The following is a 23,461-nucleotide window of genomic DNA, read 5'->3' as shown; positions in this document are numbered from 1 at the left end:
GGTTTTACAGCTATTTATTATAAAACCTATAATAACCTTCCTTAGCCTTATCTTGCTGACATGTTTAATAGTGTATTAAAAGGTGGCTTATTTTCGAATGAAGCTCTTGAAGCACGTATTATAGTCATTCCAAAGGAGGGCAAAGACCCGTCGGATTGTGCTAATTACAGATCCATTTCACTTTTGAATACAGACATTAAGATATATGCGAAAATACTTGCTAACCGTCTTAACACGGTACTACCTCTTCTGATACATAATGATCAGGTAGGTTATATACCAAGCTGTCAGGCCTGTGATAATACTAGAAGAATCATTCACTACATTAATTCTACTAAAACCCCGGCTGTAATGCTTTCTCTGGACGCAGAGAAAGCCTTCGACCCAATTAGTTGGCCCTTTATGTTGGAAACTCTTAGAACATTTGGCTTTGAAAATACCTTTCTCCAGGGTGTTCAAGCTTTATACTCAAACCCCTCTGCTAGGATTTCAGTAAATGGGGTGATTTCATCCCCAATCTCAATTACCAATGGCACTCGTCAAGGGTGCCCTCTTTCCCCTTTGAATTTTGCTCTTGTGATTGAACCTCTGTTACGGATTACTGGGTACACTACTAATCTTGATTAGCGCTGGCTTACCTGAGGTGCGGAGTCTAATGATCTCCCCAGTATTCACTAAGAACTGCCGCAATGCGGGCTGGGCTTTGCTGCCAGGAGTCGCAGGTCGCGGCCCTCAGGTTTGCCCCAAGATCTAGTACAGCGGAATAGGAGCAAGATGAGAATAGTCGGACAGGCCGGGTAGGTACACAGGCAGGCAATGCAGACAGAATCAGAAGGCAATCTCGGAGTCAATCAAACCGGGTTGGTACACGGGTCACAAGAACAGATGCGTGGTCAGCTAGCCGGGTCAGTACACAGGAATGGCAGATAAACGTATAGAGAGAGAGGCGTGAGACAATCCGGGTCAGGAGCACAGGCAATCAGCAAGCCAGGTCGGTACATGGGAGAAACGGAATCCAGAAGGGTCAGCAAGCTGGGTCGGTACACAGGAGGTCAAGCACACAGGAAGCAGGAACAAGCAGGACACAGGAATCAGGAGCCAGGAACTGGTAAGTTGCTCTGACACTCACCAAGTGTCAGATCTATGCTTTTATACTGTGTCCACTTTTGAATTCCCCGCCCTAGGTAGTGATCACGTGACCGCCGAACCCGGAAGTGCGGCTTCCGGGTCCGACGGAGCAGCGGGGGAACACGGAGAGGTAAGTATTCGTAACAACCTCTAACGGCCATGATTCGCCTTTCCCCAGATATTAAAGTAGTTAGAATCGATCCCGAGGAATATAAACTTAGTCTATTTGCAGATGACATTCTTGTTACATTAACCTCTCCTCACACCTCGCTCCCAAATCTCTTCTCCATCCTTACAGCTTACAGTTTGATCTCTGGCTATAAAATCAATCTTTCCAAAACGGAGTCCATGGCTCTTCATGTGTCATCTTCCAACTTTGGTCTTCTTAAAAATAATTTTACATTTTCTTGACGGCATAAAAAGCTAAAATACCCTTGGGGTTTATATTACTGCCCAATATGAGTCTTTATAAGCTGAAAACTTTCCCTCCATAATTAAAACAATTAAACTAGATCTACTAAGATGGCAAAAATTAATTATTTCATGGTTGGGTCAAATAGTTATCCTTAAGATGAATATATTTTTCCCCGCTTGCTTTATCTTTTCCAGACCCTTCTGGTGCAGGTACCTAGATCTATTCTATCTCAACTACATTGTTGCTTTTCTCAATTTGTTTGGCTGCATAAACCTCCAGGAACTAGTTTCATTACTTTAAGTAGAACAACAGTTAGTGGTGGCAGAGGGTCCTGGACATCCGCTTATATTATAAAGCTACCCACTTGAGCCAGGCTGTGGCATGGTTTGCAGGACACCGGGGTCCCTGATGGATTGATCTAGAGGCCTCCTGCTGCCGTGTATCATGCCTAGGCTCAATTCTAGGGATCCCAATGGGCGCAAGATCTTTCCGGTTGAAATCTCTATTTCTCTATTCACATGTCAAATTTGGGATTATTGCAAACTTCACTTCAAGCTTACTTCCCCTCACTCCCCTATAACACCTCTCTGGAACAACCCCGCTTTTAGTCCAGGACATTGTCCTTCCCATTTCAAGTCTTGGCAAGATAGAGATATTAGGATGGTGGGGGACGTTATACAAGCAAACCAATGTATTTCTTTACAGTTGCTATAAGAAAAATGTAACTTCCCTAATGTAAGCCCATTTGCATTTCTCCAAGTAAAACACTATGTTGACTCTCTCCCTAAAATTAATATAACAAAACCTTTAACTTCCCTGGAATCTTTATGTATAAATTCACCCTTAAAAAATTGATTATTTCCACACTTTATGGCCTCCTGATTTCCTACAAACAAACTAATTCCCCCATTCATGAGCTCAGGTGGGAAGCTGACTTAGGTAGCTACCTGATGAGGATAATTGGGTAACAATTAGAAAGAGAGTCTCTAAAACATCCATTTCATCTTTAGTCAAGATACAAAATTTATTATCATTGGTACCTGGTCCCCACTAGACTGAAAAGAATATATGGTTCCACCTCTGATCTATGCTGGAGAGGTTGGGCAAGACCACTTCTGGTGGTCTTGCCCACGTATTATCTTTTTTTGGGATGATGTTGCCACTTTGATTAGTAATGTTACTTCCATACAGGTTTCCAACTGCCCTTGATCGTTTCTTCGAGACTACCCTATCAAGGTTTTAGATAAATACGCATATAAATTGTCCATTCAAATCCTCAATGCTGCTAGATGTCTAGTTGTAAAGCATTGGAAAAACCCTGATCCTCTATCTAGACAACAACTAATTAATAAAATTTGGTACCTGGCATCTATGGAAAAAATGTCTGCATATCTAAATAAGAAAACATATATTCTCTCAAATCTGGGGTGATTGGTTCATTTACAATGGTTCCTCTGGAATCACACACTGAACTGATCTTCCCCAAAGTATATCTGCCATTTTTTTATAAATAATATTTTGTAGATAATATACTATCTCCTGGAGTCCAGGTTTCGACCTCACCATTCCCTCCTCCTCTATCCACCCCTCTTTTTCCCTTTATTCAAAACGTCACATTGTCAGACTTCGTATATGGGTCTATTCTCAGTTTTATGTAGAGATGAGCGCACTCGGATTTCTGAAATCCGAGCCCTCCTGAACGTTGCCGATCCGAGTCAGATCCGAGACAGATCCGGGTATTGGCGCCAAATTCAAATCTGAAACTGAGGCTCTGACTCATAATCCCGTTGTCGGATCTCGCGATACTCGGATCCTATAAATTCCCCGCTAGTCGCCGCCATCTTCACTCGGGCATTGATCAGGGTAGAGGGAGGGTGTGTTAGGTGGTCCTCTGTCCTGGTAGATCTCGTGCTGTGCTGTTTAGTTCTGTGCTGTGCTGTTTAGTTCTGTGCTGTGCTGTGCTGTGCTGTGTTCTGCAGTATCAGTCCAGTGGTGCTGTGTGCTGTGCTCTGTCCTTCTGAGGTCAGTGGTGCTGCTGGGTCCTGTGCTGTGTCCTGTTCAGTCCAGTGGTGCTGTGTCCTGTGCTCTGTGCTTCTAAGGGCATAGTTATTTCCCCAATATTCCCCTGTGTTTAAAAAAATAAAAAAAAGTTATTTAAAAAAATACCAAAAACTAATTTAATTTTTTTTTAATTACCACAAAATTTGCACAACCAATCCTGCAGTATAAGCCCATTGGTACTGCAATATTACCAAGTTCACACATTCAGCAGTAAAAGTCCAGTGGTACTGCAATATTACAAAGTTCACACATTCTGCAGTATCAGTCCAGTGGTGCTGTGTCCTGTGCTCTGTCCTGCTGAGTTCCGTAGTGCTGCTGGGTCCTGTGCTGTGTCCTGTTCAGTCCAGTGGTGCTGTGTCCTGTGCTCTGTGCTTCTAAGGGCATAGTTATTTCCCCATTATTCCCAAGTTTTTAAAAAATAAAAAAAAAGTAAAAAAAAAAATATTTTTTTTTTAAAAAATATATAATTATAACCAAATTTACAAAACCAATCCAGCAGTATAAGCCCATTGGTACTGCAATATTACCAAGTTCACACATTCAGCAGTAAAAGTCCAGTGGTACTGCAATATTACAAAGTTCACACATTCTGCAGTATCAGTCCAGTGGTGCTGTGTCCTGTGCTCTGTCCTGCTGAGTTCAGTAGTGCTGCTGGGTCCTGTGCTGTGTCCTGTTCAGTCCAATGGTGCTGTGTCCTGTGCTCTGTGCTTCTAAGGGCATAGTTATTTCCCAATTATTCACAAGTTTTGAAAAAATAAAAAAAAAATGATAAAAAATATTAAAATTAAAAATTTAAAAAAAAAGTAATTATAACCAAATTTGCAAAACCAATCCAGCAGTATAAGTCCATTGGTACTGCAATATTACCAAGTTCACACATTCTGCAGTATCTTTTGCTACATATAATGGAGACCAAAAATTTGGAGGATAAAGTAGGGAAAGATCAAGACACTTCCTCCTAATGCTGAAGCTGCTGCCACTAGTCATGACATAGACGATGAAATGCCATCAACGTCGTCTTCCAAGCCCGATGCCCAATCTCGTAGTACCGGGCATGTAAAATCCAAAAAGCCCAAGTTAAGAAAAAGTAGCAAAAAGAGAAACTTAAAATCATCTGAGGAGAAACGTAAAGTTGCCAATATGCCATTTACGACACGGAGTGGCAAGGAACGGCTTAGGCCCTGGCCCGTGTTCATGACTAGTGGTTCAGCTTCACCCACGGATCTTATCCCTCCTCCTCCTCCCCCCCCCTCCAAAAAATCGAAGAGAGTTATGCTGTCAGCAACAAAACAGCAAACAACTCTGCCTTCTAAAGAGAAATTATCACAAATCCTCAAGGCAAGTCCAAGGGTGTTGGTGGTTGTCAAGCCTGACCTTCCCATCACTGTACGGGAAGAGGTGGCTCGGGAGGAGTCTATTGATGATGTAGCTGGCGCTGTGGAGGAACTTGATGATGAGGATGGTGATGTGGTTATAGTAAATGAGGCACCAGGGGGGGAAACAGCTGATGTCCATGGGATGAAAAAGCCCATCGTCATGCCTGGTCAGAAGACCAAAAAATGCACCTCTTCGGTCTGGAGTTATTTTTATCCAAATCCAGACAACCAATGTATGGCCATATGTAGCTTATGTAAAGCTCAAATAAGCAGGGGTAAGGATCTTGCCCACCTAGGAACATCCTCCCTTATACGTCACCTGAATAACCTTCATAGTTCAGTGGTTAGTTCAGGAACTGGGGCTAGGACCCTCATCGGTACAGGGACACCTAAATCCCGTGGTCCAGTTGGATACACACCAGCAACACCCTCCTCGTCAACTTCCTCCACAATCTCCATCAGATTCAGTCCTGCAGCCCAAGTCAGCAGCCAGACTGAGTCCTCCTCAATACGGGATTCATCCGAGGAATCCTGCAGCGGTACGCCTATTACTGCCACTGCTGCTGTTGCTGCTGTTAGTCGGTCATCTTCCCAGAGGGGAAGTCGTAAGACCGCTAAGTCTTTCACAAAACAATTGACCGTCCAACAGTCGTTTGCCATGACCACAAAATACGATAGTAGTCACCCTATTGCAAAGCGTATAACTGCGGCTGTAACTGCAATGTTGGTGTTAGACGTGCGCCCGGTGTCCGCCATCAGTGGAGTGGGATTTAGAGGGTTGATGGAGGTATTGTGTCCCCGGTACCAAATCCCGTCGAGATTCCACTTCACTAGGCAGGCGATACCAAAAATGTACAGAGAAGTACGATCAAGTGTCCTCAGTGCTCTAAAAAATGCGTTTGTACCCACTGTCCACTTAACCACGGACATGTGGACAAGTGGTTCTGGGCAAACGAAGGACTATATGACTGTGACAGCCCACTGGGTAGATGCATCCCCTTCCGCAGCAACAGCAACAGCTGCATCAGTAGCAGCAACTACAAAATGGCTGCTCGTGCAAAGGCAGGCAACATTGTGTATTACAGGCTTTAATAAGAGGCACAACGCTGACAACATATTAGAGAAACTGAGGGAACTTATCTCCCAGTGGCTTACCCCACTTAGACTCTCATGGGGATTTGTGGTGTCAGACAATGCCAGTAACATTGTGCGGGCATTAAATATGGGCAATTTCCAGCACGTCCCATGTTTTGCCCACACCATTAATTTGGTGGTGCAGCATTACCTCAAGAGTGACAGGGGTGTGCAGGAGATGCTTGCAGTGGCGCGCAAAATTGCTGGACACTTTCGGCATTCAGCCAGTGCCTACCGCAGACTAGAGGCACATCAAAAAAGCATGAACCTGCCCTGCCATCACCTCAAACAAGAGGTTGTGACGCGCTGGAACTCCACCCTCTATATGCTGCAGAGGATGGAGGAGCAGCAAAAGGCCATTCAGGCCTACACAGCCACCTACGACATAGGCAAAGGAGTGGGGATGCGCCTCAGTCAAGCGCAGTGGAGACTGATTTCCGTGTTATGCAAGGTTCTGCAGCCATTTGAACTTGCCACACGAGAAGTCAGTTCCGACACTGCCAGCTTGAGTCAGGTCATTCCCCTGATCAGGCTGTTGCAGAAGCAGCTGGAGAAAGTGAGGGAGGAGCTGGTAAGCCATTGCGATTACACCAAGCATGTAGCTCTTGTGGATGTAGCCCTTCGTACGCTTTGCCAGGATCCGAGGGTGGTCACTCTTTTAAAGTCAGAGGAATACATTCTGGCCACCGTGCTCGATCCTCGGTTTAAAGCGTATGTCGTGTCTCTGTTTCCGGTGGACACAAGTCTACAGCGGTGCAAAGACCTGCTGGTCAGGAGATTGTCCTCTGAAGAGGACCGTGACATGCCAACAGCTCCACCCTCATTTTCTTCCACATCTATGGCTGCGAGGAAAAAGCTCAGTTTTCCCAAAAGAGGCGCTGGCGGGGATGCTGATAACATCTGGTCCGGACTGAAGGACCTGCTAACCATTGCAGACATGTCTACTCTCGCTGCATTGGATGCTGTCACAATAGAAAAAATTGTGGATGATTACTTTGCTGACACCATCCAAGTAGACATGTCAGACAGTCCATATTGTTACTGGCAGGAAAAAAAGGCAGTTTGGAAGCCCCTGTACAAACTGGCTCTATTTTACCTGAGTTGTCCCCCCTCCAGTGTGTACTCGGAAAGAGTTTTTAGTGCAGCGGGGAACCTGGTCAGTGAGCGGCGAAGGAGGTTGCTTCCTCATAACGTTGAAAAAATGATGTTTATAAAAATGAATAATCAATTCCTCAATGAAGTACAGCACTGCCCTCCAGATACTACAGAGGGACCTGTGGTTGTGGAGTCCAGTGGGGACGAATTGATAATGTGTGATGAGGAGGAAGTACACACTGTAGGGGGAGAGGAATCAAAGGTTGAGGATGAGGACGACATCTTGCCTCAGTAGAGCCTGTTTAGTCTGTACAGGGAGAGATGAATAGCTTTTTTGGTGTGGGGGCCCAAACAAACCAATCATTTCAGCCAAAGTTGTTTGGTAGGCCCTGTCGCTGAAATGATTGGTTTGTTAAAGTGTGCATGTCCTATTTCAACAACATAAGGGTGGGTGTGAGGGCCCAAGGACAATTCCATGTTGGAACTTTTTTTTTTGCATTATATGACCAATCAACAGTCGTTTGCCATGTTCAAAAAGTGAAACCAAATTTAAACAAATTCAAGATATTAAACCAAAAGTAAAATGCGCTGTCATAATTTAAAACAAGAGGTATTGACGTGCTCTAAAACTACTGTATTGTTGTTTATATTTTATAAACACTACACTTGAAAGCTTGAGTCTTTCAATAAAAAAGTAACTGTCCATTGCACGAATATTTGCAACAGGGACAATTTTAGGGTTAAGAAAGTCAACTAATAACACTTCGACGCTGTCTGTCTTTATAAACACTACACTTTGAAGTTGGAGGAGGTATTGTGGCCCCGGCACCAAATTTACTACCGGGGCCACTCCACTGTGCAGTCCATATTTAGGTGTATCAGATATTAAACAACGGTGACAGTTGATGCCCAATTTTTTAATTATATTGTGTACCGGGGCCACCACACTACGCAGTCCATACCCTTTTTTGGTGGAATTCTGACCCGTGGAGGGTTTTTTAATTATATTGTGGCCTCGGTACCAAATTGTGTACCGGGGCCACCACACTACGCAGTCAAGATAGATAGATGCGTATCATAGATAAAGTACATTCAGTGGTGTGGGGCAAATTGAAAAATATTCAAAATGCACTGACATTATCAAAAACAAGAGGTTTTCACACGCTGAAACTCCAACATGTATATGATGGAGAGGATGGAGGAGCAGCCGTATGTGCAGTGTAATGCAGACCTGTTGAAGGTTTTTTATATATTTTATTGTGGTGCCCAGCGCCCACTACTCTACGCAGTCCAGATACTATTTTTGGGTGTAATTCTGACCTGTTGAAGGTTTTCTATATATTTTTTATTGTGGTGCCCAGTGCCCACTACTCTACGCAGTCCAGATACTATTTTTGGGTGTAATTCTGACCTGTTGAAGGTTTTCTATATATTTTTTATTGTGGTGCCCAGTGCCCACTACTCTACGCAGTCCAGATACTATTTTTGGGTGTAATTCTGACCTGTTGAAGGTTTTCTATATATTTTTTATTGTGGTGCCCAGTGCCCACTACTCTACGCAGTCCAGATACTATTTTTGGGTGTAATTCTGACCTGTTGAAGGTTTTCTATATATTTTTTATTGTGGTGCCCAGTGCCCACTACTCTACGCAATCCAGATACTATTTTTGGGTGTAATTCTGACCTGTTGAAGGTTTTCTATATATTTTTTATTGTGGTGCCCAGTGCCCACTACTCTACGGAGTCCAGATACTATTTTTGGGTGTAATTCTGACCTGTTGAAGGTTTTCTATATATTATATTGTGGTGGCCAGTGGCCAGTCCTCTATGCAGTCCAGATACTATTTTTGGGTGTAATTCTGACCTGTTGAAGGTTTTCTATATATTTTTTATTGTGGTGCCCAGTGCCCACTACTCTACGCAGTCCAGGTACATTTATTGCTGCGAATCATACAAGTTCAGGGTTTTTAATATATATTGTGGTGACCCACTCCTCTACGCAGCCCAGGTACATTTATTGGTGCGAATCATACAAGTTCAGGGTTTTTAATATATATTGTGGTGACCCACTCCTCTACGCAGTCCAGGTACATTTATTGGTGCGAATCATAAAAGTTCAGGGTTTTTAATATATATTGTGGTGACCCACTCCTCTACGCAGTCCAGGTACATTTATTGGTGCGAATCATACAAGTTGATGGTTTTCTTATTATATATATTGTGGTGACCCACTCCTCTACGCAGTCCAGAAAGATACCTCGTTGCAACGTTTTGGACTAATAACTATATTGTGACGTGTTCAGAATACACTGTAAATTAGTGGAAATGCTTGTTATTGAATGTTATTGAGGTTAATAATAGCGTAGGAGTGAAAATAAGCCCAAAAACTTGATTTTTAAACTTTTTATGTTTTTTTCAAAAAAAATCCGAATCCAAAACCTTAAATCCGAACCGAGACCTTTCGTCAAGTGTTTTGCGAGACAAATCCGAACCCCAAAAATAATGAAAATCCGGATCCAAAACACAAAACACGAGACCTCAAAAGTCGCCGGTGCACATCCCTAGTTTTATGTTACTATTGTTACTGCATTTGTGAATCTTAGACTCTCACTTCAATTATACTTGGTCATCTCAACTTACCTTTATCATAAGTTATTATATATCTATTGTATCACTTGCAGAAACTTGTAGACTTAAGTAAATACGCAGTGATGATGGTTATTAACACTAGCTAGACACTCTTGCTGTTTGTGAATTGACCTCTAAAGATAATACAGTTTTCTTCTCCTCATGCCTATATTATATGGTTTTATGGGTGTATTCTACAATTAAATTCCTACCACTTTCATACATACACAAAAAGGAATCTTATATCTGCTGTATTATAATGTATAATAATAATTAATATTGACTATTGTATTAATAATAATAATAATATGTAATATACATCTGTAAATAACAATAGTAAGTAATTATTAATTTATAATAATAATAATAATAATAATATTATTAATAATAATAATAATAATATATATTATAACGAGATATTTATTTAAATCACACCCAATAATATATACATGTTTTACTAATTATTTTTATCCTTGTTGATTGTAATTACTGCTTGTGACGAACTGTAATAAATAAAGTCTTTAAAAAAAATAACACTGATATGTTATTGGAAGTCTATGTCTATGGATGTTTCTGCCAGAATAAATTATTAATCTTCACATATCTATCTATCTATCTATCTATCTATCTATCTATCTATCTATCTATCTATATAGATCTATATATTATATATATATATATATATATTATCACAATGAAAGATATACAATGGCGCTTAAGGCATATATCAGTACACAAATTAATTGCAACATAAAGTCTATGTTCTTCTTAGAAGTACACTCCCCATGTACAGGTGGCTGCCAATCCTCCTTTCGCCAGGCGGTGTTGCATGGAAAAATCTGTAGAAAAAAGATGGAGGAGGAGGCGCACAATAGTGTAGTACAATAATGCAAATGGAGTCATACACGAATCCACAGTGGGACTTGAGCACCAATGATGAGGAAACCAGAGACCAAAAAATATGTATATATCACCCAGGTGTAAGTGATAGGGGTGTATACGTATCAAACATGGAAATTCCACGACATATGACCAGTGTATTGTCAATAACAAATCCCTTAGCCTGAATAAGGGATCACCAAATCCACATATATATAGATGTATGCGTACCAGAAATAAAAACTTTTCCGCTTATCTGGAATGATGTTCCATAGACAGCACGATCAGGTCACATTCTCTTTAGGCAAAGAGATCCTCAAATGACAAAGATAGACAAAGGAACAGCGATGTATTATCTCAAAAAACACTTTATTAATGATGCTAATGAGTTTAATCTAAGGTTTACAGCTAAGTTTCATCCTTTTCAGGTAGAATTTTTGGATCTTATCTTAATGCAGCAGGATAATAAGGTTATTACCAAAAACTTCTTTAAAGAAGTTGATGCCAATAGTTACCTGCACTTTAAGAGTTGCCATTTAAAAAAATGGAAGACGAATATTCCGTTTTCGCAATATAACCGCATTAAGAGAAATTGTAGCGACCCTGGGACATGCAGAGAACAGTTGGCAGTTTATCATGATAGATTCTTGGAGAGAGGATATCCAAAAAGCTTACTTGAGGGAGCACTAAATAAAGTTGAAAATGTAGATAGATCTTCATTGTTATCATATAACAAGAAAGAACAGAGAAACAATAAGGAGAGAATTCCCTTTATCACTGGTTACAATATGGATGAAAATAGAATCAAATCAGTGATTTCGAAACATTGGAATATTCTAAAAAGGGACACTGTTCTAAATAACATCTTACCTGATAGACCTGACATCATTTTTAAAAAGAGTCGAAATCTTAAGGATTTGATAGCTCCAAGTATGCTTAAAGATAAGAGGAACATCTCTTCAACCCTTTTGAATTCAAAGGGTAGTATAAAATGCTCCCATTGTAATGTATGTAGATACATGAATACTAATAACAAAAAATTTTCTAGCTCAGATGGTAACAGGAGTTACACTATTAATAGCCTTATGAATTGTACATCATCGTCTGTGGTTTATATGCTGGAATGCTCCTGTGGTTTAAGATACGTAGGAAAAACCAAGAGGGTGCTTAAACTGCGTATCCAGGAGCATATTAGGAATATTAAGAATAAGATTGTTGGTCATTCTGTATCAAAACACTTCTTAGAGGTACATCAATCAGATCCAAAACATTTAAAATTTTTGGCAATAGAACATGTGATTCAAGACCTAAGAGGTGGTGATCTAGCTAAAAAGCTCGCACAGCGAGAAATGTACTCGATTTACACGCTTAATACTTTATCACCTCTTGGACTTAATGAGGGATTTGAGGTTGCTCCCTTTCTGTGATCTTTGTGTGTTTTTTCCCCTTCATTGTGAATATATACCTTTGTCTTCAGAATTATATTTAATTTTATTATGGTGAAATTTGACCTCTAGGTTTACTGATAGAACCATTTTAGATTATACTAGATTGATATGGGATTATATGTAGTGAGTACTATTGCATCTGAGTACTAATTGTAAGAGAAATTTAGTCTAGACTCTTGTCAATCTCTGCAATGGATTGATTTTGTAGGATGTCTGGCATCTTTAGTAACTAGCCATATTTTGTAATTTAGTATTCTTTTCCATTATTTTCTGTATATTTATTTGATAGTTGGAGTCTGAATTTAATTGTATAGTGGATCTATACTGATACACTGTTTTAATACATAGAGATTATATATATTTCAAGATTTCCAATTTTACTATATGTTTCCAGTATTAACTGCTGTTATTGATATACATTGATAGATCTCCCGGTCAATAGACATTTAATCAATATTTATAAGTTTGATAGTGGACATTTGTCGTCCAAACAACTAGCTATTGTGACATATGCGCAACTGAGTACCAGTTGCGGTATGCAGGGACTGTTTATGTATTATTTGTGTATAAGTTATGTGTTTTGAACACTTTCCTAATATATACTTAGTGAAAACGGCATATTTATTGATATCGATATAAGTTCTCTGCATATTTGCCATTTAGAGAACAGTATCCTAAAGTCCGTTATTGACATCTGTATAGCCGTTCTGACGCATGCGCAATTGAATATTTGCTGTATGATGGACAGCTGTCTGTGCGCAAGCGCAGTCGGCGTACTTCCGGATTAGAGTGCGCACGCGCAAAATGGCGCGGCGCACTATTTATATGTCATCACCTTTAGATACTATTGAGTATTAGCTGTATGATGGGAAGCGGCCGGTGCGCAAGCGCAGTCGGCGAACTTCCGGTTTAGGGTGCGCACGCGCAAAATGGCGCGGCGCACTATTTATATGAGCACCGTTAAGAGGGCAGATTACAATCTATTTTCTCCTGATGAAGTCTGCTGTTGTAGACGAAACGCGTTGAGAGTACTTGCTGTGTTACTGCTGGTCTATGCTTATTGAAAGGTGGTCCTGTCCAGAGAGGCTTAATACCTGCTACTAGACATGTAAGTGGCTACCTTTTTTAATAAAGTGTTTTTTGAGATAATACATCGCTGTTCCTTTGTCTATCTTTGTCATTTGAGGACCTCTTTGCCTAAAGAGAATGTGACCTGATCGTGCTGTCTATGGAACATCATTCCAGATAAGCGGAAAAGTTTTTATTTCTGGTACGCATACATCTATATATATGTGGATTTGGTGATCCCTTATTCAGGCTAAGGGACTTGTTATTGACAATACACTGGTCATATGTCGTGGAATTTCCATGTTTGATACGTATACACCCCTATCACTTACACCTGGGTGATATATACATATTTTTTGGTCTCTGGTTTCCTCATCATTGGTGCTCAAGTCCCACTGTGGATTCGTGTATGACTCCATTTGCATTATTGTACTACACTATTGTGCGCCTCCTCCTCCATCTTTTTTCTATATATATATATATATATATATATATATATATATATATATATATATATAAAATTACCTTACATTAATGTATAACTTAATTTCTCAATACAACTTTAAGACCTACATCAAATACTTCAATAACTATTTGTAGAAGTGGTGCATGTGGTTGGGGCCCATGAATTTATTTTTTTATCCAGTTGGACCTTATGAATAGTCACTTTATTAAGTGGTTGTAGACCTTCACAAGAAGATTTTGGTAAAACACTATTTCTGTATTTTTCCTGAAAAACTGATTCATTATAGCAAGCAGTTCAGGTATATAGAGATCAGTAACGTGTCTAAGTAACTGCTGATGTTTTCAGTGTCAGTGATGTAATGATGGGAGTTATACTGATCTGTGTCTGCTGAACTGTTATTGTACAACTCCAACTTGTCTCTGTCCTCTCACACTGTCCTCAGTACATAGCTCAGTCTCTGTTGTGTATTCACAGATCTCTCTACTGCTTAGTACTTTTCAGCACTTTCCTTTTTACTCAGCCTCTCTTTTGCTCACTTCTTCTTTACTTACACTTTCTTCACTTTTACTCTGCTTATATATCACTTTGTCCCATTTTTATTCTGTCCCTATCTTATCACAATCCTCTCTCCCTGTCACCCCCGGCAACCACCAACCACTCCCAACTGTCACCACCAGCAACCACCAACCACTCCCAACTGTCACCACCAGCAACCACCAACCACTACCCACTGTCACCACCAGCAACCACCAACCACTCCCAACTGTCACCTCCGGCAACCACCAACCACTCCCAACTGTCACTTCTCCCTCAAGAAGTCTTTTTTTTTTTTTTTTTTAAATCTTTATAAACACTTATAACAATTAACAAATGTAACCACATCTAAACAGGCAGGTACATGATCAAAGCCATGAGTACACACATATATTTACATATAGATACACCTCAGGGTACTCAGGTTTTGGGGTATCACATACTTCCCCACTTAAAACATGCGTGTCCGCATGCACTAGAAATGACCTGAACATTATCTTTTTTACACACAACCATTTTTCTGATGAAATATTTGCATATTACAGTTTTTTCACGTAATTATATAACACAACATTGCTCACAATCTTCATGACTTAACATACTAGTGTCTATACCTAAGGGGTGGAACTCCTTTTGTGCTCCTTTCTGAACGTCTCAAAGAAGGGATATCAGAGATCTCATCTTCCACTGTATCTCGGACAACAGTCTCTAAGTGTTCCATCCGCTCAGGAGTTTCTGAAGTAGCCACAATCGGCCAATACGTGCTCAGCATGAGATTCAGTGGATTATTAGGAACCTCGGGTTGCACGAAGGTTGAACTCTTCACTTGGGGTTCATGTGCTTCTGGGGGACAAGTATGCTGCATTGGACACAACTGAAGTTGATCCCTGTGGACCAGGCTTTCCCGAAGACCATCTTCCCTTGTCACACGGTAGACAGCTACCCCTTCTCTAGGTATATCAGTAACAATGTATGGAATTGGTTCCCACGAACAGTCCAATTTTTTGTACTATCTGTGGTTTTTCTTTTTTAGAACTTTGCGCCCTATCATCACTTCACTCTGTACTGGAGTGGCATCAGGATACTGCAGTCTATATCTATATGGTCTCTTTAAGTAGTATGGTGAATAGGGACATTTCCGGTAAGGGTTTTCCAGTTTAGGACACTCTGCCTCTGGCACACTTTCAATATCTTCTGACTTCTCTCCATCGGTTTCTCTTTTTTGGTAGTTTTGTTGATAGTTTTGTGGAGGATCTTTGCAATATGAATAGTGTCTATAATATCTGCGATCTGTTGCATGTTTGCTGCCTTGGACTGGAGTACTACCAGGACCAGTTACATTAGTTGCCTCAGCACCTTTCCTCCCTTCTATCACATCAAACTCTACAGTCTCTCCATCTCCCACACTGCGAAGATACTTCTGTGGGTTGCTTTTCTTAATGGCAGTCTGGTGTACAAACACGTCTTTCTTGGTGTCATTCCTGTTTATAAATCCATAGCCCTTACGCACATTAAACCATTTGACAGTGCCTAAAACCTTTATATGGGGACCAGCGAACTTTTGATAACCCTGTGGGAGCCGAACAGTAAGTTGAAAGGCGGCTTCGCGGGCTGCACCATTGTCTTGTATTTACTCTTGAGGGCTTCTATTAACTCTTCTGGACAATTTTGAAGAAAGTTCATTCCAATGATTACTGGAGGTACATCACTTTCCTGGACATTGGTGATAACAAATCCCTGCTGGAGTAAAGTGATCTTTCCTATCTACATATCGGCCTTCCAGTAGCCACGATGTGTAATCGATTGACCATTGCTAGCCAGTAGGTGTGGCCAAGTGCTAGGAGCAGACATAATTTGTTGCTTCTCCCAATGGTGTAGGAACTCGGATAGGCATATCGTTGTCACCTGGAAGCCTGTGTCCAACAATGCAGGCAGCTCCACTCCATTTATCTGGACTTTAGGTGGGGGCATTCTCCTACGTAACAAGCCCACCCCTCTTGTGCAGATGGCTCTATTGCCATTGTTCCTTCCGAGAGTCGGTCCTCCTCCTTTGAGGTCTCGTCATTTAAATGCTCATTTTGTTGGCAACTTTGTTCTATATGGCCGCTCCTGTTGCAGCGGTGGCAGCGATATGCCTATCTGAGTATTAGTTCTTAATAATAAAAGGAAATTAGTTCAGAATACACTTGTGTCATTTTAAATCTCTGTGGATAAATCTCCTTACCTATCTGATGCATAGAAAATCTGAAGTGTTGAAACCAGAAAGAGAACTATTTAATACTGTTAGGTGCAACTTCAACGTATTACTCTAAATAACACCACAAGGGATATTTCAAACCCCCAATTAACCACCCTGAGGTAAGTGATATGGTTTCATTTGTGGACACCCTATTGGTCTTGTTTAATATCAAACAGGCCTTCTCCTTGTGGTTGGACGGAGGAATCACTTAAGTATGAGATTGGCTGGCAGATATCTTTGATTTGTAGATACTTTTGCGAAAGACTTTAGCTCCTTAAATAGAATTTTTTCTGACAATTATAAATATGTTACTTATCTGTTTCTCAACGATCAACAACCACTCACAGTTTTAGATTTCCAAATTTGTGCCTCCATGCTTTCAATCAGAATTCAGAAATAATATTATGAAGGCTTGTGAGAAAGACCTGGGTCAAGATTTCGAATGGGAGGACTGGAAACAGCTCACGCAAGGTATGAATTTATCGTTAATTAATGTGGAGACGAGAAAAAAATATCTATTAAATTATTTATTGTTGGTATCTAACACCCGAGCAACGGCAAATCTACCCTCCAACAGTTGACCCCTTCTTTTTTCAGTATTGTAAAGAGTATGGCTCCATATTGTATATTTGGTGGCAACCTCCATAGATTCAAAGACTCTGTTTACAATTTCTCAGTTTATAAAATAGCTTAACTGTGGCTAGATCCCTTATAAACAACTTATTGTATACATTTATTTCAATTAGTGGTGCAGTACGCTGATGGTTTGTACTGATTTTTGTATTAGTAATGTATTGATTTGTGATGCAGTAAGCATATGTTGGAGGAAATGTGTTTTTGTAAAAGAGTAAGAAAGGAAATCCGATACTAATTAGTCCTTTTCATTTGTGAGTGACCAAGACATCAACATGAGGGGGTTGTTAGACTTTCATCCTGTGTCTTAGAGGGATAGGAAACCTAACAGTAATTTAGGAAGTCACTCATTGATGTAAAGTTTACATTGCATTTAAATCCAAGTTTAGAGAACATATTACATCCTGATGCTAATCATTGAATGTAATAACTCAGACTGTCAGAAACAGTATATAAAGAGCTTTGTTTGACCATGTGATGTATTATACTATCTATACTTCTGGATGATCACTAGTACCTTCAACTAGTATGTAATGGTCCTTGTAATGACCCCTTGAGCAAATAAACATCAGTGCTTAAAGGTGCTGCCTGATGCCTATTGCCTGTTGTATCCTGTGACCTACAGTAAAGAGCTTACACTCCAATCCGTTCACCAGCTGTCCTGTGTTGAACCCAATGTCTCTGTGTCAACGCTCTGTCCACTACCCAGAAATTCTGATCCATAGTGAGCGATCAAGAGGTACCAGCCAACTGACAGCAAAGAGGCATTGTAGCAGATATACCAGCTATCCAGAAGTAAGCGGTTCTAGGTGCAACGAAGGAGCCCAGTGGTGGCAGCGAGATTCTCCTACAATTATCGCACAGTTGGCATTTGCAGTCGGCGAGTGTTTATTGATTATAAGCTAAAGGAAACAAAAGATGGAGAGAGGAAGAGAACTGTGCAATAGTTTTTTATATGTAGAATGGACATAAGAACAGCATGGTTATCAAGTGCAGACATTACATGATTAGAAGACTTCCATATGAAGCTTACCTCACTGGATGTGCATAGAGATCCCATAATGTTCTTCCATCTAATAGTTCTAGGCTGCAGAACCTACACTGTAACGACAGAGGTCTTAAGGAGGATTTGGTTGACTAGCATAGAGAGCCAGGCAAGAGACTTAAGGGTAAATGTATCAAGCTGAGAGTTTTCTAGCGGGTTTGAAAAACCAATCAGATTCTAGCTATCATTTATTTAGTACATTCTACAAAATGACAGCTAGAATCTGATTGGTTGCTATAGGCAACATCTCCACTTTTCAAACCCACCAGAAAACTCTCAGCTTGATACATTTACCCCTTGGTATCATATAAGTGAAAGCCCCTTGAGGTTTGGAGAGTTGCATGGTGCTGGTGAACCAGGAGATCAGACCAAACACCCTCACACCAAGCGGGTGTCTTAGCAAAGCTAGAAAAGACGTGGAGTGTGTCATCTTTTTGGGCCACATTCTCTGTGGTATAGCTGTAAAAAACTCTGGAGCACACACATTTGCTACAAGGTAAAGACATGTAGGTGGTTACAGATGGGTCTAGCTAGACAGACAAGCAATATGTCGCCCAAGCCCGGAGTCATATCCTGATTAGCTCACAAGCTAAAGTAAGGAAGCTGCTAAATGAGAACTTCACCATTCAGTGCTGGTTTATGATGAATAACCACCACAGGGAGCTGAGAATATAAAGCAATGCAAACAATACAGTCTGATACAGATGTTTATCTGATCGCTATGATGAGGAGACCAGGCACACCCTCAACATGGGTATAACCCTAAAAACAAAGATCTATCTATCTATCTATATATATATATATATATATATATATATATATACATATATCTATATCTATATATATCCATATATATCTATATATATCTATATCTATGTATATCTATATATATCTATCTATCTCTCTCTCTCTCTCTCTCTCTCTCTATATATATATAGAGATATATATATATATATATATATAAAACAAGTTAACCCGTGCATGATACTCATGCATTCTAGTCAAATCAAGCTACTTAAGGTGTTAAAAAGGTTCTTGTCATGCATTTGGGGCTAGGCCAGGCCTCCTCAGGGGAAGAGCGTTACTTCCCGACGCAAGCGCCCTTTTTTAACGGGGTTTTGTCCACATGTCACCACCTCATCATTCTTCTCCATCACCTCATCCTTCATCTTTATCGCCACATCTATCCAGATGTCTATCCAGACACAGGGATCTCTCTCAGCGGTCCTGAGTATCACACTCCTCTCACTCTGTCACCCCCGGCAACCACCAACCACTCTCCACTGTCACCCCCGGCAACCACCAACCACTCCCAACTGTCACTTCTCCTTCAAGAAATATATATATATATATTTAAAATCTTTATAAACACTTTTAACAATTAACAAATTAAATTAACAAATTAAAAACATCTTAGTATACCAAATTTCAGCCCTTTCTGAGGTTTTTTTTCCATGCACACTAAGAATTTAGTAGGTCAGTGTATAACTTCGCCCAGCAGGTGGCGCTGCAGCTTGTTGTTTTTTTTCACACACAGACACGCGCCAGTAGGCTTTTATATAGTAGATGCTAAAATAGGGCTAATTAAAATAGAGACAGAACTACAACTGTAGATTCATCACTTTGCTCTAATAAGCGACACTTTAACAGGGAAAGAAGAACTCTCTTACTTACACTACATTAATACTCTGACTAGCTCATACAAACCTTGTACCTATTTAAAACTGATGTATGTTTAGGTGCCCAGTGCAGGCTGCACGTTAAATAGAATAAGCATCAACATGTATGACCTGCGGCTCTGTTCTTTGAAGGGTCGGGTTGGAGTTTTGTTGGTTGACAGATGAGACATGCTCCATTTCTGCAGAAACTTTATTCCTTCTTCTGACTATAAAACGGTTTCCGGGCGTTCGTTCCAGGACACCAGAAGTTTAACTGGAAAACCCCATCTATAGGTAATGCCGGCTTCCTGAAGTGCATTGGAGACCTGGGGAAATTCTCGTCTTCTGGAGATTGTAGCTTGCAAAAGATCGAGACATATTAGCAATTCTATAAGAGAGTCCTCCTGCCCCTTGGCCATTTTCCCATTATCATTAATCTGATAGAGGTGGAACCGGAGCAAAACATCTCTCAGAACCTCATCTGGGAGACTTCATGGTTTAGGGATTTGGTCATTTCTATTAATTGATCAATTCCTATAGATTGTTAGCTTCTGAGCAGAGCCTTCTTACCTCTCTGCCTGTATTACCCAGTATTCTTTTATTACTGCGTGTTTCCAATTTTGAAGCACTACAGACTATGCAAGCGCTATATAAATAAATGTTGATGATGAATGATGATGAGTTCAGAGGCCTTCGGAAGGAAATCTACGAACAAAGGGCTTAGAATCCTTTAGGATTCCACTTTCGGTATTATTCTATATTTGAAAAACAACTCTCCTTGATCTGTCATCCAGATCTGAGACTTTATTGGTAAAGAGAGTTAGGAATCTTTATCCACATTTGCCCCTATAACAGTATATGAGAGGACATGGATTTGGATAATTTATTCTGTAGGTGGTCTGTAGATTTAAACAACTCATTAATGTCTGCTGTCACCTCTTTGAACGTGGTACGTACATCAGCTATAACGTTACCTCCCTGTTTTGTCAGCAGCATTTTCATGATTTCTAGGGTGACTGGCACAGGATCTGTCGAGTCCTCTGTGCTTGTTCTTGTACTAACTTACGTTTGGGCGTTCATTTCGGATCTGCCTGCCCTCTTGGCTGAAAGTACTGTGTGACGGGGCGCAAATGTATTATATGCACAATCAGCGATTGATAACCCCTATACAGAACCTATAGCACAGGATGTTTTTCACCATTAGCAGTCGTCTTTTCCGGAACCACACTGTTCACTGGTACTCGGATGCCCTTGGGCTAAGGCAGGGCCGTAACTAGGGCTGTGCGACAGGGGCGACCGCCCAGGGCGCAACGCTGAAGGGGGGCGCAATTTAGGAATATTTTAGGTTAATTTGGTTAGAATTGAGGGCTAGGGGGCGGCATTTGTCTTTCTCGCCCAGGGCACTAGAATTCTAAGTTACGGCTCTGGGCTAAGGGAGCCTCCATTCCCCCGCGAACCCACAACCCCCCCCGAGCACTTACCTGCTTCTGTTCTTTTATCACTCCCTGTAGTACTCCCGCAGTATGCAGTAATATCCTTACTGAGGAGATCTCGTGAGAGTGAGACTGTGAGTCATAGTCTCACTCTCACGAGATCTCATCAGTAAGGAGATTACTGCGCGCCGCGGATGCATAACAGTGACATCAGGCAGCTAACAGCATAACATTTGCTGTTAGCTGCCTCCCATTCTCCAGCTGACAGTCGGACGCCCCCGACCCGATGAATGCCGGTGGGCCCCCCAGATGACCGAGACCCCTGGGCTTTAGCCCAGTTAGTCCTCGGGTTAATCCGGCCCTGATCCTACTACAAGACTGCTGCTCATACAGAGGTGTCACAAAAGGTTGTAGTGCATGCTCCCCATCCCAGGAAAAATGGCTGCCTGTAGCAGCCCGCCGGGGCTCAAGCGAGTCTGTGGCAGCCCTGCACGGCCCCCTTTTATTAGATGGTAATACAGCGTTAGGTGAAACTGGATGCATTAATCTTATATTACTGTCCTCTATGGTTATTGTGGTGTTATTTGTCAAACTCAGGAATTGCATTTACTATACCTTTATGTGTATACTGCAATTGATTTACTGCTGTCATTCGGTTTCACAAAAAAAAATGAATTAAACACATAAACTAAGTGGTAACAGATTGGCTAACTCAGTCTTTTTTTTTTTTACTTACAATCCTCCTCACTTCCTTTGGAACAAGGTAAATTGTAATCATCAGCTGTTATGCTGGATGGACAGGTCGCAAATTGTTTTGTAAAAATAGCATAAAGTTACATCAGGTGTTACTGGCAAATATCATCACTTCTAAGATTTTGCAGCAAGCAGTTATGTTCTCAGTAAATGTATCATTAATCACACTTACAATATTTCTACTTAAAGAGATTTTCCCGTTCCAACATAATCTTTTTCCACCTCTTTTTGTTCATATGTTCCTGGTAATCTTGTGTTAATTGTGCGGTGTACAGATGCATCTAATCACCGCTCTGCCAGCCTCCAAGGATTGAATTAAACCCTCTTTACTACGCCGATACACTGTAATGTGCTACATGTGATAATGTTAGATATGTTATCACATTACCGGATATTACGCAATCAGAAAAACTCTATGGAAATGACTGGAATTCCTCTAAATCAGCTCTAACTCCCTTAACCTCCTTTTCATGACCGAAATCTGGATCTCCTCCTCTAACTACTTCCTTTGTTATGGAGGTCTCGCCTTCTTCCACACAACCCAGTCCTGGAGGCAGACAATGTGGCCTACTCTCTCCAGGCCATTACCCTTGAGCCCGCTCTCTCCTCCTCCTTCGAGATCCACTCCTTTCATCTTTTCTGTTGACTCCATCTTCATCTACTGACCCATCCCATGCTTGGTCCTGTCTTCCAAGTGCTTGGAAACTTTGCTGCTTGTATCCTTCACATAATGATCTATCATTCAGGGAGATCTCCATATCCCTGTTATAATCCCACCGATCTCAGTAGACATCTTCTTTCAGCCACTATAATGGAAATTCTCTTGACATTCTCAAATTTTCCTGCCTCTGTGTCCTATTTTTCCATCACCACCTTTCTGATCTCTGACCACAAACTCCAAAGAAGGATTGCTGTAGTACTTGTACCACCATGATGCTTGATAAGTAGGCTTCCACATGCAAAGCATCTTCTGCCCCCCAGCTGGGTCAATCTCAACACTGGTTCCCTGATACCTACAGAATCCAATTCAAAACTACTCACCCTCAGAATCCTCAACCACTCCACCCCCTCTACATTTCCAGAGTCATCACTCTCCATGCTTCGTCCTACTTTCTCCCTCCCGCCAATGTCCAGTGTCTCAATTCTCCACTGATAACTTCCCACTCCCATCTCCATGACTTCTCTCGTGCCGCTCTACACCATTGGAACTTTTACACCCAGTCTCTCCGACAGCCCTGAAAGTTTTAAACGCTCCTTAAGATCCCATCTGTTCATCATAGCCTACTAGACTATCTCCCTGGCTCAAACTTCCTCTGCCCTTATTCCTCCTTCTGAGCCCCCCTACGTCTTGTCTCAGCTTTGTTCCTCCCCATTAGATCTCACAAGCTGGGCCCTCTCTTGTCTGTTCTCACCTCATCCACCTGTCCATCTTTGCATCATGCCTCTTGTATGTTATGTATGACAACTC

General features: G+C 41.1%; 1 protein-coding gene across 1 annotated transcript; it reads right to left on the bottom strand.

The window, feature by feature from the left end:
- Positions 1 to 15,241: 15,241 nt before the first annotated feature.
- On the bottom strand, positions 15,242 to 23,169 carry LOC142139987 (Y-box-binding protein 1-like). The gene is made up of 2 exons (XM_075197849.1): positions 23,035 to 23,169; positions 15,242 to 15,802 (listed from the first exon to the last, which is right to left on the bottom strand). The coding sequence occupies exons 1-2, from the start codon at positions 23,167 to 23,169 to the stop codon at positions 15,242 to 15,244; spliced, it is 696 nt and encodes a 231-aa protein (XP_075053950.1).
- Positions 23,170 to 23,461: the final 292 nt, after the last annotated feature.

This window comes from Mixophyes fleayi, chromosome 2 (assembly GCF_038048845.1).
Source record: "Mixophyes fleayi isolate aMixFle1 chromosome 2, aMixFle1.hap1, whole genome shotgun sequence".
NCBI classification, from domain to species: Eukaryota; Metazoa; Chordata; class Amphibia; order Anura; family Limnodynastidae; genus Mixophyes; species Mixophyes fleayi.
The sequence above is the reverse complement of the archived record's forward strand: the minus strand, read 5'-3'. Positions and strand labels throughout refer to the sequence as shown.